At 36.6% G+C, this 17285-nt stretch overlaps 1 protein-coding gene across 4 annotated transcripts in view; it reads right to left on the bottom strand.

Annotated features, from left to right (window-relative positions):
- Positions 1 to 17285, bottom strand: part of SATB1 (SATB homeobox 1) — a gene marked incomplete at both ends in the record, with an annotated part of 70260 nt that overhangs the window by 28200 nt on the left and 24775 nt on the right. For all 4 annotated transcript variants that reach the window (XM_084247421.1, XM_084247422.1, XM_084247423.1 and 1 more), the window contains 2 exons: positions 7418 to 7630; positions 15320 to 15774. In XM_084247421.1, coding sequence (XP_084103547.1) covers positions 7418 to 7630; positions 15320 to 15774 — 668 coding nt within the window. The remainder of the gene's footprint in view (positions 1 to 7417; positions 7631 to 15319; positions 15775 to 17285) is intronic.

Below are 17285 nucleotides of genomic sequence, written 5' to 3'. Positions count from 1 at the left end.
TTTCCCAATTACCTTCCATTGCAATTCTAACAAAGGAAATTCACAATTAAAATCATAATGCACGGTGCTGAATCTTCCTGGGTGCCCGGTGCCTAATAGACAATTGCATCACTAATAGCTATTACATACTATGGCCTTTTTAATTTTAGACTTTTTTTAATGCCTTTTCCTCTTATGTTTCATTTTTAAAATCTTCCATAACAAAGCCATTTGCAGAGCTGCATATTTAAATCTTCTATCCATCCATGAAACAGGTACAGTGCCTTGCTTAATTATCATAAAGGCTGGTTGCATTTTACACGTGCATGTCCAAGCTGTTCTGTATAATTATTTCATCTTTTCCTGGCACCCCTGTATATAACTATTTCCTTTTGACTTGTGGAACCAGACAGTAAGAAAATGGTTCACAATATTTAACAGAAAATCACTGTGACACTGAACGTATAGTCAGTGACTTTACAGATATATCCACACTATGTGACATTGAGTCAAAAATTAGTAATAATGCCTTTGGTAAATAATGATAAACAGGGAGCAGCAGGAAAATGCCACAGAATTTTAGGGATAAAAATACAACCTCAAACTCAAGATTTACTGATAATATTATTAATCTTGAAAATCCCAAATTTAATTTTTATTATGCAATTACATGAACTAATCTGGAAAATGTACATGTGAACTATACAGTTGTGGTTTTTTTTTTTTTTTTTGAACAAGGAAATAGGTGAAATATAAGTGGAAAGTTATCCAAGATGCAGGACCATGTCTTCCCAGCAAAATGATTTTAAGGACAGCATTTTTTTAGGGAACATTATACAAGCCAGGTTTCTGTTCTCTAGTAAATTATCACTTTGAATAACTTCTCACATATACTATGAACAAAAGAGAATAATACGCACTCTGGGATAAGTGAAGGATTTTGGGGGGGCACTAAATGATAATATACCCTCCTGGCCACACTGCAAGTCACTCAGATTCATTACACCCTGCTCCCAAATATTCTGTATCAAAAATGGGGCAGCAGTTATCTTAACTCATTCAACTCTCCGCTCTTTGAGAGCAAATGAGCCCCTTGTAAAGCTTACCTTCAGAACCCCAACTTCTAGCCACTTGGCAAAAACAACACCTGCTTATTTTGGGAAGGCAGCGAGAGTCTCCTGCCTTGACATCACCCTCTAACCCCTGAAAGGACAATGTAAAATGACTGGACCACAGGCCTCAAGTGAGGTCAAGAAGGTAAGGTAGGACAAGGGACCAACTAGCTGGGTTCCCTAAACTGGGAGCTGGAGCTTGGAATGTGGGAGTGCAGCAGACATCCTCTCTGTATGCAGGGGCACTCACAGAGGTACATTAAGGACTGAAGGCCACGAAGAATGTGCACAGGGCTTTGAAGCAATAATCTGCTAAACACTGCTTTAGGAGCCAGAAGAGTTAACGCATTACCATAAATTGCCTACAAAGTTGCTTTGGTGAGATTCGCAACTTTGCTCTGGGGTGGTCTTGCTTTGAGGCAGAAGGATAGATTTGATCACCCCATGGGGTCCCTTTTAATACCTATTTTTCTCACTGCTTAAATGAAAGAGAAAAGAAAAGCCATTTCAAGCACTTTGAAAATTGAATGTTATGGAAATGGAAGCACGAAGTCCAGGGCACTGGAAGAAGTAGTTCTTTGGTCGCTAACTGCTTAGCCATAGTTAGGAGAGCAGGCTTTGGAAACTTGGGATTTTGATATGTTTTAAAAATAATTTCATCCTTTTGTAAAAATTTTAAGAATGTATCTTTGAGGTGGGCTGTAATCATTTGTTTCAACCCTGTGATCTTGTTTTCCAAAAATTTCCTTGGTATAATTTTTTCTAATAAAGCAATTACAACTTGAACAAAAAAGCAAGAATTTAAAAATGAAAAAAAAAAAACATCAAATATCACTTCCTACTAGCCAACACAATCAAAGCGGGGTGGGGTTAGAATAAGTACAGACATTAAAAAGAAAAGAAAGGGGAAGCAAATTTTTAAAATATCAAGTAAGAAACTGTATTACTCCTTTAAAAAATCTTTGAAAAGCTCTTCTTTATCATCTTGTTGGCTGGGATGTGCATCTTCTCATAGATAAGCTATTAGAATACTGGAATCACATTTTTTCCTAAAGACAAGCGATCGCTTAAGGGGAACTGACTTGGACAGCTTTTCAAAAATATGAAAGCTGAATTTTTCCCCAGGTAAAAATGGAAACAAAAATCTTTTATACCTCACTCTACTAAGTACTATTTTAGCTTAGTACAAAAAAAATCTTCTTTAATCCTGGTTTAGCTTTTAATATTATATCACACATTAAAATTCATAAAGTAGTTCATTCCAGGCAAAACAAACTACACTTCAGCTCTTCTCCACAAATAGCACAGGAGGTAAAATAAATGCAGTTGCTTTCTGAATAGCTTTTATCAAGGTAGGGTGTACTACTCCATCATTACGGCGGCGCCGGGAAGTAGTTAAGAACTGGAGCTTCTACTATTTACCCTCAGATGGGGGCTCGGGTTCAGCAGTAAGGTCTGCTTTTTATTTCACTAAAACTGAGCAATGGAACAGAAATTTTCCATGAAATTTCTATTTTGCTTGATCATGGTGTTACTATGGATTTGGCTTTAGGACATCCTTTTTCCCCTAACAATGGGTTGTTGAGTGCATTAATGCATCCCACCAAATGCTCAATATTCTCTACAGATGCTGCACACTACAGACAGGCTCCACAAAATGAATTCTGCTGTGTTCCCGATTGGTGAAGGTGCCATTCCTTGAGGCAGGGGCAACTGAGTGCCAGTCAAACTGCAGGCATGTGCGAGTGTATGCACATCCACAACTAAAGTGTGATGTAGTTTTAATAATAATTATAATAATAAAGGCTGACATTTACTAGGTGTTTATGATGTGTTGGGCATCCTGTTAATGTACATTAACTCTAACCTGCTCCACAGCCCTGACCAGGGACGGTTATTGCCCCATTTTCAAATTGAGAAAACACTCAAAACAAAGAGGTTAAATAATTTGTCCATGGGGCAAGCCTGAGATCTGAAAGAAAGTCCCTATGGTCTTAATACTGACCTTAGAAAACTGAGGTCATGATTCTGCATGGGCCTTTTTCATTAGGAAATATTCTTATTTTTTTAAGACATGCTGGGCTTGCTTTTTTGGTGGTCCTTTCCTAAATCTAGTCCCATTAATGTCTAATTTTTAGTAGCGAATGGTTTTGTCATTAATTTTACAAATCCACCCTGAATCTATTTTTCAAAATATACAAACTATAAATATTTTGTTAGTAATTGTAAGTAAGCAATGTGCTACACTGAGGCATTTTTACCAGTGATGGAAATAGTCCCCACGCTCAAATCTTCCTGTATTAACACTGTCTTGAGTGTCATGATGCTATCTTGATGCTTTCCTCCCTTTTGAAGGAACAATATTGTTTTCCAAATCTGGACTTTTTAAAAGTCCTCAAGCTTTTTAAAGATGACTATTAATGTGAGGCATCTTATAAGCACCTCTAAGCAAGATTGCTTAAAATAATGCTCATAAAAGGATCCATAACGAATAGAACTTTGATCAAGTGCTAAGTTTTTGCCCATCACTGACCTTACATTTCATTATCTCACAGAAGAATCTGCTCTAAGAATTTGCTGTATAGCTCCAGATTAAATTAATTATACATTGCTTCTATGAACATCATACATTTTCTAAAGCATTGCTATAAAATATCGCGCCTTACTTTAGAAGAAACCAAAGATCTACATAAAGAAATGTTGAAAAATTGAGAAAAGTTAGTAAAATTCATATAAAAGTTATAACTTGATCATTATAAGCCTTCAATCTTTATGAAAATAGAAACTGCTAATTTAACTCCAAAAGTCACACATTTTAACACACACAAAATCAGAATAAGCATGTGCCTAAAGTAGAAATCATTACTAAAAACTGATCTGACTTATGGAATAGAAAATTGCCAGAAAATAACCATTAATTATTACCAATAAAATTCCTCTTAGAGGCTTATTTGGAAATGTTGCTAAGCATAGTTAAGAAGAGACCAAGAAGCCAAGGAGCTTTGTGGGGATTAGGTTCTTAGATACTTTTCATCTGACTAAAGTTTACATGAGGTTATTTTCTCCACAATCTCAGAAATGCCAATTGTCCAAAGTCTTTCAATGCAGATCTTTCGTCAAACATTTAATGTGTCCTATCAGAACATTCTCATGTGTTCCTCTTCCTAATCTGACACTAATACGTTCCATTTTCTGTGATAAACACAGAGAGTTGTGTTTCATTTTCCCCTTTTTAAAATATTTTGTTTGTGTTTTGAGGACAGAGATGAGGGAAAAGCAAGAGATTTAGGGGGGTGTTTGAAGACTGACTAAATCTTAAATGTGGTGTTCTCAATTTTCTTTTACGAAAAAGGTTGGTATTAGGATTCAGTGAATTAATGGACATGAACGTGCTTAGAAAACTGTGTTCAGGGTGATGCTGAAAAAGCATTCTTTATCCCTTACATTAGAGCATGTTAAGTTGTGGAAATACGCTCTGAGCACACAAGTCCCACCCAGAGCCTACTCCCCAATCAGAAGACCAAGATAACCCTGGGGCAGTCCCTGCTCAAGCAAAGGGTAGGTCCGCAGGCATCTCACGCAGGCAGACAGGAGCAGATCGATCGGAGGCTGGCAGGGGTTCTCTCCTAAGGACAGCTGGGGCCTGACAAAACCAGGGAATTCCCTATTTGAAGATGATTTAGAATCTTGAGTCCCTCGTTCCTTCAGGTCCCAGGTCTTAGATGACCCAGGGACTTGGAAATCATCCTCCAAATGCCCTAAACTCCCCTGGAAAGGAAATGAAAGAAAACCCAGTCTCTCAGGTGCAAGTAAGATGTTCTGGGTTTCCTGTGAGCTCTTTCTATAATCTGCAGTGCTCTAGAAAGAAATCGGGCTTCAGATGTAGCTCTAGCCCAAGACCTGACTCTAAATAGATTGCAAATCTCTTCATTCTGGCAGTAATGAATGAAATGGATAGTGACTTCACGTAGATTCCTCTCTGTCGAAATATAAAATTAAAAAAGACAAAATTTTGCAGTCTATTTCTGTATCTGTGTTTCATCCTTTTTTCCTCCTTCCATTTTAGTAATCTGTAATAAGCATATTAAAACCTTACATATGGTATATTGGTTCCAGTTTAAGCTTTTGTTTTCAACCACTGCAAAATTCAACTCTATCATCTTTTTTCCAAATCTAGAGTTAAGATTTTACACCGATAATACTTTAACACTTGAAGCTATTTCTTAAAGTTTTAGTTCATTGAATCACTGTTACTATTAAGTGGTAAAATCGGCACAGACTAGTTGTGAGCTCCTATATAATAATATTAACTAACACAGAGGGATTCTCAGTGAGGCAAATAAGATACCTTAAAGATTTACATTACAGCAGTGAAATAAAATTATATACACATATCAGATATTATTTTGAAATTTTGTGAGATGGCCAACAATACTGCATTAATTGAAACTACTTTTTTCTTTGAATTTGACTAAGAATCCACAGTATCTATGTATTTTATATGTTCTTCATTGGCTGACTATAATTACTAATACTATCCCAGCAAAGGGCTTGGTCTTAACCCCTCTTGAGAACAAATAAATACAGCTAAGAGTGGCTCAGCCAGTTAATCAATAATTCATGCCAACGTAAATTATATTTTCTATCCAAGCTTATTGGCATATAGTCTTTAGACATATATATATAGGAAAGCCACCCAAGAGTATCTTAATAGTACGTGAAAAGAAGTATCAGTTAAGAATTAATGTAACTTTGGATAATGAAAAAATTTGATGTATAATAGAATCACATTTGAATAACAAATAAAAGCATTAAAATCCTGGAAAAATTAGAAAACAAAAGCTATATTAAAAAAACCAGTTGGTCAAATATTTGGAGATTAAAAGCAGCAGCAACTCACTGCTTATGTTCATATTATCTTAAGTAAGTTATTCTTTCGTTAGTATAGCAGATTGAGTGATAAGTACAGTTCTCTACCCAGAGGACTATCAGGGATGACTACAGTAGCAAAATTAACTCATGATGTGTATATTCACTCTGAACACTGCAAACTAAGTGCTAAACTGACTTCAAAGTTCAAGATTTTTTAACATCACTCTCCCAAAAGTCATACATAGAGAGACAGCTCCTCATTCTTTTTAAAAAAAGTATTTCACAGAAGGCTTTACAGATCAAACTCAGCATGTGTGTGTGATGGTGGATGTGGATGGCACATGGACACCATTCTTCTTGCCAATTACAGCAATGACTTTCTTAGCGTCTGCTCCAAGACCAAATTGATTTTCATTATATCAAATGGAGAAAATGAACTGCTATGTTTTTTTAAAAAAATCATTTCAGAACGTAACAATATGCAGATAAACACCCTGCATAAAAGTGTCTGCATATTCTATCCTTTATTTATGGGTTGTCTACAGAAGTTTCATTTGGGTGTTGAATGAGCTTTTTCTATATTTCTATACTTGGAAATACATGATTTTTTTTACTATTAAGGAAAAGAATTGCCCCTTTTTAAAGAATTTTCCATGAGCCACAAATTAAATGTATAAGACAATATGTTTGCTTGTGGCTTTTGACTCTATTATCAAACTTTTATCTAATAGCTTGTACTGAAAATTAATTTCTTGAATTCTCCTGCGTATGAAGGAATCTTTTAAACTTGATTAAAAAGAAAAATACAATACAAACACACATCCACAAAGATGACTTTTGTCCCTCCTGAAAACAGGACAAATTTTTTGAAAATAGAAAATGTGCCCATTTCTGGGAATATGGCTCGAATTCCTTATCAGTCCCATTTAAAGCTGCCTTCAAGGATTGTATTAAACTTAATTATGAAAGATTACAAACGAGATGATGTGTAATTAGTACCAGCTGCAGTTCGCATTGGAAAGCATAAATACAAATGGAATTATTTATTTATTTTTTATTTATTTATTTATTTTTATTTATTTACGATTCAAACGGCAGTTCTAAAACTCCTAGAGCTAAAACTGACTTTATTACTTTTTTTCCTTTTGAGTTCTTTACTTAGTAGTAGTGACCTATACCTCATTTAAAGACGACTTATCACCCACAGAGAACCCCAGAAGGAAACAAGACACAGCCATTTCCTTTCCTGTATCTAATTAGTAGCTTACTGCTTTCATATTAGAATTAAAGATTTGGGACCAAACTCTAAGGAACTCCATTAATGATTTTTTTTTTCAAAATATCTATCTCCATCCATCTAAACTTTCTAATTTTTTGTTGAGATTCTCCCTCAGCCATGAAAAAACACAAAGCACACAGAAGGCAGGCAAGGTGAGGCGAGAAGGAGACTTCACCTGGGGGGGGCGGCTGGGGGGTGTGCTTATCAGAGGCGCAGGACCCATGGCCGAGGCGGCGTTCAAGCTCCGTTCCCTTTCGTCCTGGTAAATTCGATCTCTTTCGGCTTCTGGTAGCTGCAAGAAATTCTGCATAGCCCGAAGGTTTACCAGCAAAGACTGCGAGGCAGTCTTGGGGTCCTCTTCCTTTCGGAGGATTTCTGAAAGCAAGCCCTGCAGGAAAGGAAAGGCACAGGGTGAGTTCGCGCCCTGGGATCCACCCAGCCAGCAGTGATTCTTCCCTTTTCTTCTCCACTCTGTTTAGAAAATGAAGAGTCAGAAGCATTAACTCGACATAGGAATATATTAGTTACCGCTGAAGTGGTAGAGAAGAGAGCCTCAATTGTATTCTTAATTTTATTAAGCATCTGCTTTACATATAACATCAACTGAAACTGCCTAATTGGTCTCCTTTCTTAGAGTGGCTGAACTTGCCATGAAATCTTTCCAGAGAGATGAGGGAGGGAAGTTAAGAATCAATGAAATGTTCCTAATCTAACAGCACTGAACCGTGTAGCTCACAGGCTGCCTAGACTGAGGCGGTAAATGAAAATATACAAAGCTGTATTGAAAGTAGTTAGAACTTTCAAAGAAAAGACGAGAAAATGAATTGCAACATATGAGAAAAAAGAACATCAATAAAGCATCATCTATGGTTAATGACATGCTCAGAGGCAATATTTTAAATTATTCCTAAATTTTCAAATATTTATAGTCAGTGACACCAAGTGACCTTTTTCACTTATCAACTAAGAAAACTGTACTGAATATCCTCCCTTTGCCCCCCCCCCATTATTCTAAATCCAACCTTGCTCCTGGTGCACATAGAAATTTTCAACTTTAAAAACCATAGATTAAATTTGAAATATATAACTTTTTCCACATGGCAAAAATCCATCATAGCATGCCAAGCAAAGGAATACTATCAAATTCAACAATAATCATATTACTTGAGAAAATCTGTATTAGGAATAGAAGAAATTCATAAACCATTAGTAAAACTCTTCCCCCAAATGAGAGTTTTACTCTCAGATTGTCAACTACTTGTTTTGACTTTTGGAGGAAGAGTCTCAAAAATGGCTGGTTTGTCAAATGTTGTTTCAATGACTATACAAATTACAAACATTAGGAAAATTTTGTGACCATTTGATAGGGGCTAAGTAGTCCCTGCCTCTTCAATCTTGTTCATGATTTGGAGTATCAAGACACATTCTTTTTCATCATTTAGCAAGAATGTCAGTTTATCATGATACGCTTCAGAATATAGTTTTGTCAGATTTTGATATAACTTGCAAATTTCGCTTTCGAATAAGCCTACAAAAGTGATAGTACTTTTGCAGAAAGGAAGGTGAAATGTCACATCAAAATAACTGAGCTCCAAGGTTGTAACATTTGGGGTTTTTTCATAGTTCCCTGGAAGCGCAAACCTAGTTCCCAGTTTCTTACGGATAAAGTACCACCTTGTCCAAATATAACAGTTGGGTTCAAATGGTATAAAAGGCACTGTCCACGTTAAAGAGATGTATATAGGCTGCTACTAAAAAGAGCCTCCAACAGACTTACAGGGTGTAAGTGTAAATTTTAGAGTCTCTCTTGATTCACTACAACAGTGCAAAATACTGAAATCAAACTTCTGGTTTCACCCTAAGACACGTGACTGAAGAATTAAAGGTTTGTTAGAACTGTTTATACAAGAGTAAACATCTAGACAATTTAACTAAAATTCACTGAAACAGGGAGTCAATCATCCAACAATTTAATTTGCACAAGGTCAGCTAATTAGATTGACTGTTTTTGATGTGTCACATCGCAAACAAAAATACAGGTCTCAGAAAAAAAAAACGTTTGAAACTAGATATAAAAATTTAGTCCTTGCTCTCCACTCCTCCCCACCAAATGTTATGTATTAAAAGATGTGGTGCGCAGACCTCTCCTGCCGCGCCCGCTGCTCCCCTCAGCAGTGTACTTCGTCAGTCTGCCTATTCTGCTCTCCACTCTGGCTCTGGTGAATTCTCTCACCCTCCCGCACTTCTGACTGTAGCTAGTACTTGTATAAGTAAATAAATAAATAAATCTTTAAAAAAAAAAAAAAAGATGTGCTTGGCAAAGCCAACATATATTAATTATAAAAAACTAGAGAGATAGTAACATACAGTATGCATGGATGCAATGTTACACACTTCTTGTGTCCAATCAGCTAACAGTCATTCATCAACCCAACACAATGACTACCACATAAATGCTTGATTAGTATTTACGAAACAGATTAATTCTATTCCACAGACCATAGGAAAAGTCACAAAGGAAAACACTGCACAGGAGTGACAGGAACCTAAAAGCAAGATATGCAACCCACATGTAAATTCAAATAATTAGCATTAATATTCAAGATAAGTCTTCAATACAGTTTTGAGACTCACTATAAGGTATTTATCTATTCCAATTGCTCAATAATTTAAATATATACACATATATATTAAATCAAAAGAGGTCCTATATTTAGATGCTAATGTATTTGGGAAATTTGAAATGAGTCTCATATATATCTCTCAAATAATTTATCTACTTTGCTTTTATGTTTCCAGAGACAGAAGAGAACAATAATGAGCAAAGCAAATACAAGAAAAAATACATAATAATGTACTTTAACAAGCCTTGCTAACATGCAACTAAGTGACTCCTGCATGCTTCAAGTAGAAGACAGCAGTTCACTTGGGAGAGAATTTAGAAATTTCTCCAGTGGTATTTTGAGGCCTGCACAAAGTCCCATTTGTGTATACGAAGGATATCAGGGCAAAGCATGTTATTTCCACTTATTTATTCCAGTGGAGCCAGTGCAGCTTTTCCAAAATGTAAAAAGGTCTCAAGTGGTATTTCAAACCCTGGAACCCCTCAAGAGCTCTAAGTAGCCAGTAGAGACAGTGTTTTAGAACCTTAGGGGTTTGTGAGTGTGTGGCTTTTTTTTTTTTTTTTTTTTTTTTTTCTTTTTTGGCCCAAGCTTTCAATGAGGGGAGTGCCCCCTGGTGGAAAGCTTGAAAATATTGTTAGAAAATGTTCTGATTAGAATGTGTTAATTACCAAAAAAAAAAAAAAGTCATGTCACTGGAGCATAATTCTGGATGCAAAATGACTGCAGTTAGAACCCAGATATGGGAATGCATGTTTTGGTCCTGTCCCGGTGGTGATTCCTGGATTCAAGGTGTTTCTGGCCCATTTGCCATTTCCTATAGTCGAAAATACAGTTCAGACTTGCCAAGTTACTAGGTCAAGGTTATTTGTAGTAATCTCCCATGGTGGATACGAAGAGAGATTTCTCACCAAAAATTCTTCTTCCCCCTAAAAAATAATATATCAAAGGCATCATGTCCCTGACTTGCTATCTCAGAGATGTTGAAACACCAGGACTAAATTCATCAATAATGGGCAACACAGGTGTTCAATCAATTTGTTGACCAAAATTCAACAAAATATTAGTCATTCTTGGTTCTGAGAAGAAGAATCTGTATATTGTTTGGAGCAAGTTACCAGCACCTCATAAATACTAAATTTATTGGAAATGAGAAGCTGTTTTTCCTTAAGACTTTCCATCCTCAAGTACTTTTGCCATGTATTATGGAAACATTCCACATTGTTGTGATAGCGGTTAAGGGAGAGTCGTCATTTTTTCAATTAAAGTGAACTGACTGATGAATTCCTAAACCGTTTTTATATTCCAAAAAGAGTTTACAAGTCATTACAAGTAAAATTCATTAGTAATTGTAAAAGAAAGAAGAAAACCTTCAATAAATATTATCAGTACTTCCAAAAGCTAATTATGAATTCTTTAAAACAGCAGATAAGCGGAAGAGACTGCCAATTTGAACAAAAAAGCATGTCTGGCCTCCCAGTTGCCTCCTCTTTGAACATAATCACTGATTCAAACAGATTTTATCAGCTTCATGGAACTTCAAAGCCTTCAGAAGGAAAATATGATTTGACGAAACCTTCCTCCTAAAAAGAATGCATTCTTCAAGGGTACCTGCCTCTGTGGTGTGGAGAAGTTTTAATCACATGTCCAGGTGAAAGACCATATTCAAACTCCACCTACTACCTTGGACTCATGCCAAGTAAGTTATACGCAGACACATTTATCTCTGTCGTTTGGGAGGCTAAAAGAAAGCTGTCGTGTTGAGGTAATAGCACCTTTTTAGCTTTTATTCAATAGCAATATGGATAGTGGACTTTTCTTAAATTACACTGTGAAGAATTATAGGAACACAGTAGCAATTTCTGTTATACTTAAGCAGGCAAATTTCTCTCCACCACATAATTTACAGAACTCAAATTCAATAAAACATTACATGATGGTCCATTACTGTTATCAGTTTTGAATAATCCATCTTCATTCTTTATTTTACTGGAAAATAAAGTGTGCCAAAGACAAGGAGAGGTGGGGGCGAGAAAAGGGGAAAAGCCACAGAATGGGATCAGAGTTAAACTCTGGATTTGATGTTTTTTTTTTTTCCTAAGGCACTAAAATTTAGTTCTTCTACCACAACCTTTAAATGGAAAGAATACAGAAGTGAATTGAAAAGTGTAAATGTAGAAGCTTCGGCAATTATTTTTAGCCATTGGTTTCCATTAAAAAGACATCAAGTAGGCATAACTGAATGAATGACATATGCTAAAAGCTGATATCTTCAATAGCAATTAAGGAACATATGCCCATCAATTCAGAAGGGGGGAAAGTCCTTAAAACAAGTAATTATATAAATTTCATCATAAATTTTCAGAAAAGGTAGAATTTAAAAATAGTCATGTGTGACAGTCTTTAGAGAAGGGTTTATTTTAATTTAGGAGACCCAATTAAGACGATGGGAAAATTCTCCAAATGAGAGTTAAAACATGACATCCAAGATTTTAAAGCTTTATAGAACTGTCAATGACTAAAATATTCTCAACTCATAACAGTGTTATCTATTATATTAAGGTTTTAACATACTGTTTATAGGGCACCAGTCTTTATCTGATCATATAACTTTGCATTTATATGTACATATTTTACATTAATTTTTTTAACTTTGAGTTGGAATTGCACATTGTAATAAGTGCACACAAATGTGTGATGTGCGATTTAACTCTGCAGAGCTCCTTGTCTATACATATGCATTAGCATGTGTATTTTCGTACTCCACACTCACACCATACACTCTCACTCTGCACCTGCTTTTATTGAAATGCATACACTTTGAAATAAACACACTACATGCATTCCTATGAATGTGTAATCATTAAAATAAATGCAGCTGTGTGCGTGCGCGTGCGTGCATGTGGTTTTAAGTATGACCATCAAAAAATACATGCATGCTTGCATGTTCAAGAGCTAGTTCCCCAAAAGCAAACACCGAAATACACACAAAAAAATACTCTTATTTAAACCCACACAGTTTCCAATATGGCCCAACATCCACTTCAACTGAAAAGTACCAGTTGCCAATATGTAGGTTTAAAACCCTCCATCACCCAGGGTTCTAAATAATTTTTGGTGATAACTTTTTCTAAATTGGCTATTATTAACGGAGATCAGCAGCAAGCTTTCACTCTCCTCTCGCACTCAAAGAAATAAAGTCCTTGTTTTTCTTATGTTAACCACAGAGATGACTATCTTTTCAGACAGATCAGTATAGTGTAAAAAGAGAATTTGGCCTTTTTCCAGGAACAAGATCCTATAGATATTTGTGGGAATTGTCAATGTGAAAACCAAAGGCACAACAGTCAACTCTTCAGACCCTTCACCATAAACCAAGAGAAGAAAAACTATACTGGTGGGCGGTGACTTCACTTCTTTCCCTCCAGCTGAACCCCTTCAGGAATGAAGGGGTCATTCCACACCAGATAAAATACACTTTCCTTTTGCTTCAGAAAATAACAATTTGTTCAATTTTTAAAACATTTATCCATTAATCTGTATGTCATCTGTGTCCATGTTAATGTTGACTTTGGGGGCATTTAATTCAATTCAACCAGCATTTTACTGAACTCTCAAGTCTATTTCTCCCCTCAGGACTGAGAACTACAAGTAGTTAGCTGTTATTTACAAGAATAAAGCATACAGCCAGACATAGGAATACCTAGAAGATTGACTTCTCATTCATTCTTTTTATAAATAACCCCTGAATGAATATAGTGCCATATTAAATTAACCACAACGTAAAAGACACCCTTTTTTTAAGTTGTGCAAATACAGAACTAGGTAGAACCATACAATTTTCACTAGTCACAAAGCCTTCTGAAATCACCTTTTAAAAAAGTAGACGAATGATGTACAAAAAAAGATAAACTGAAAACAAACTGAGTTAAAGGCTTTGTCAGGTCCCCTAACTTGCAATTCAGTTAAGGCAAGCCAAGAAGAAGTCACACCTGGGATTCTCCTAGGTATGGGAACTGTGCCTACAGGGAATTAATACTAGATTATTTTTGTACCATAAGTTTATTCTTATAATCATGTAATAAACAAAGTAACTTAAATATGAAAGGAAAATATGAGTCAGGCCAAAAAATAATTGACAAAAAAGCAATGGTAAAACAAGAAAGTTGAAAGGACATAATGTCCTCATTCTAATCAAAGATATATGTCCTTTGGGATGTTTTTTATTTATTTATTTATTTATTTATTTATTTAATATGACTGAGCTAAAAATAAACACCGTATATATTATACTAGATCCATAAAAGAAATTTAAAGAAAAACCCATCCACATCTTAATACAATTAATTTATTTGGGTCTCTCAAATGTCTTTATCTTCGGCCTTCTTTTATCATGTCCCCTTTCTCCTAGACCCTCTCATCATCTTCCATGCTGACATCTTTGCAGGAATTTGCCCAGAAGGACAAAGGTGTGCACCCAGAGGTGCAGGCAGATCTCCTGAAGAAGTCTGCAAACCAAAACCAAACCTTCCCTATGGCCTGTTTTGTAAATAGTTTTATTCAAACCCCACCGCCCACCGCATACCCACATCCATTCACTTATTATCAATGGCTGCTTAACACTACAATGGCCAAAGCTCCATGGCCCTCAAAGCTTAAAATATTTACTCGCTGGCCTATTACAGAAGAGGGTTGCTGATCCCTGGCTACAAAATGAGGTTAGGAGAACATTAACAATGTGAAGAAGGAGACGCCTGTGCTGGGAAACCTTTTATGTGGTGGAAGACTGTGGGCACTCTGCTGGTGGGAAAATACGGTGACCGCACCTGAGAGGAGAAATCCTATACTGTGAAAAATTAAATTAAAAAGGATTCTTAAAAAAATAAAGTTGTAAAAGAAGAAACCTTTTATGTTAATAAGCCCTTTATTTTTTTCCCTAAATGGCTGCTCTGAATTGAGAGAAATTTCCATTGAGTCCCAAGATCTTTTTCTCTGATATTATAAAGGAACTTAAATAGGGCATATTTATATACTCATGTTTGATAGAGATGGTAACACGGACAACAGACTAGAAGCCTGGAGCGCTACCAACAGCATGGACCAACTCAGGAAACTTTTCTCAATCTGCTCCTACTAACAGTCTGTGACTGCATTATGTAAAAGCACAGGTAATGCCAGTTTGAAGTATTTTTGATATTTAATTTATTCCTTCAAGCCCCTGAATTGGGATCCACGTATGCACTGCTTTCTCTTGTTATAAAAGAGGTAGATAAGAAAAGATGTGATAAAATTTAGGCCTCACCAGGAACAGACAATATGATCGCACGAAGAGGACAAAATACTTGTACTGAGTAAAAGAATGAACATTAGTATAGATGGGCCTGAGGAGGGAGGAGGCGGGTGAGATGTAGCCAAGGAGGGAGGGAGGGAGCATTCACAAGCAGAACAAAACTGACCTGAGTTCTGTTAAAAGCCACACGTGCAAATACTGCCTGGGAGATTCCTGCTCGTTTCAGTTCATCGCGTACCCACTGGTAGATTTCGGAAGACACCTCTGTGTTGGTTGAAACCTGTTGCTCCAAAGGCTTATTCAGAGATCTACTGACAGGGGGAGGGTGGTTCAAGTATTGTTGGTTTAAGGACTGCTGGGCTAAAAGTCTGTTCACTGCATACTGCTGGTTGAGCAGCTGAGCCATCACTAGCTGCTGGTTGACCAATTGAGGACTGATGGGCGTTGACACAAGCCCGGGGTGCAGGTTCGGAAGAGGGGTCCGGACAGAGGGCTGGCTGCCATGAGAGAGCTGCGCGGGGGACGGGGGCTGCTCGGCTGTGTTCCCTGGGACCGGCTGCTGCCCAAAGTTGACGTGGTTGGCACCTTGTTGGGACAGTTCAGAAAGACTATCCATTTCAACTAAAATGGACGAAAAATAAAATCATGTTAAGCAGAAGCAACAGGTATTGATACAAATTTCTGATCATTTCCTAAATAGTGACAGTAGGCATAAGACACATCAAAGATCCCATTAAACTAAGAAGATTTCAGGGTGGAACTCAACTGGTTCATTTTTTACTTTCTTCTTCTGTATAGTTCCACAAACTCTGAAAGTGGACAACACTTCTGATCTAATTTTATACTGTGATTGAGATTTAAAGCATAAAATCCATTGTTTTCAAGTTCTATGTGACGAGTTTTGGGGTCAAACTATCATTCACTCTCCTGTATTACTCCAAGAAGACTTAAACAATGATAATTTTAAAATAGCTTCGAGAGAATGAACCTGGCTTAATGGCAACTAGAAAGAGCATGTTAAGACTATCATAGCCAACTAAAGAAAAAAGAAATACATAAGGATTGTCTCACATAAGCGATTACTGCCCTAGGCAAAAGGTTTGAAAGGGCAAAAAGTTTGAAAGAGCGAAAGATGCAAAACATTACCCACATTCAATTTTTACCTATCCGTGAACATAAAGTAATCAATATAATAAATAATGAAAGTGGTCAAGATGATAAGTAATAATAATGGAGTGCACACTGAACATGTGCTGAGTGTCTTTAATTCTAACCATCACGGGGGCCACGTATATCTGCAAACACTTCTTAGAATGAAGGAAATGATTTATTGATTCAGAAGCCAGTATCTCCAGTCTTGTCGAGGCCCTAATGCTTCTCGAAGAAGCTAAGCTTATCACCAGATGCTAAAGACAATCTTTCAAGGAAGGGGTGGAGAGCAGTTCTTGTACAATGGTGATGCTGTCGTGATGCTGCAATTTATTACCACCTACCCCAGATGAATGCTTCCCCTTGGCTAGGTCTCCCTTGTGGATTGGCTGAGAGGCAGTTCTAAGTGTGTCAAATGCTTTGCTGCTACAAGGAAAAGACTGGTTTGATACTCTTGACTGGAAAGGCAGAGCATGGTGCTGTATATAAATAGGTGATCCCCTTTCCACATAGCACACCACACCTCTCATGGACAGACTCCGGTGTGATTTTAATCATCAGTTCTCTTTTCATTAAATGTTCCGGATTTACATTTAGAGGAACTTACCCTATTGCTATAATCACTGATATGTGCAAAATATAACTAAGAATTGGGGAAGAAACCTTCCATTTCTACCAGTGATACCAGCCCAAGTGGGCCATTCACAGAGAATAGTAATTCAAGCAATTATTCCAAAAATGATGCATTGTCTTCATTACGGCGCTAAGCTATAAAAGGCAAAGAATCTGTTTTGGTAGATGGATGGTTTTTCCTGAAATATTAAAAGCTAAAAACATGCTCAAAATTCAGGTTCTCTTGTCTCTTAAAATCTTTAGGAAAAGTTATTATTGTTGTTGTTACTAAATGAATGTAATGAAAGTAAACAGAAATAGATTTAAGAGGGCATAACGCTATGCATATTAAACATCCCGTTCCTATACTA

The sequence above is a fragment of the Talpa europaea genome (assembly GCF_964194135.1).
Source record: "Talpa europaea genome assembly, chromosome: 11".
In the NCBI taxonomy this organism is placed as follows: Eukaryota; Metazoa; Chordata; class Mammalia; order Eulipotyphla; family Talpidae; genus Talpa; species Talpa europaea.
The sequence above is the reverse complement of the archived record's forward strand: the minus strand, read 5'-3'. Positions and strand labels throughout refer to the sequence as shown.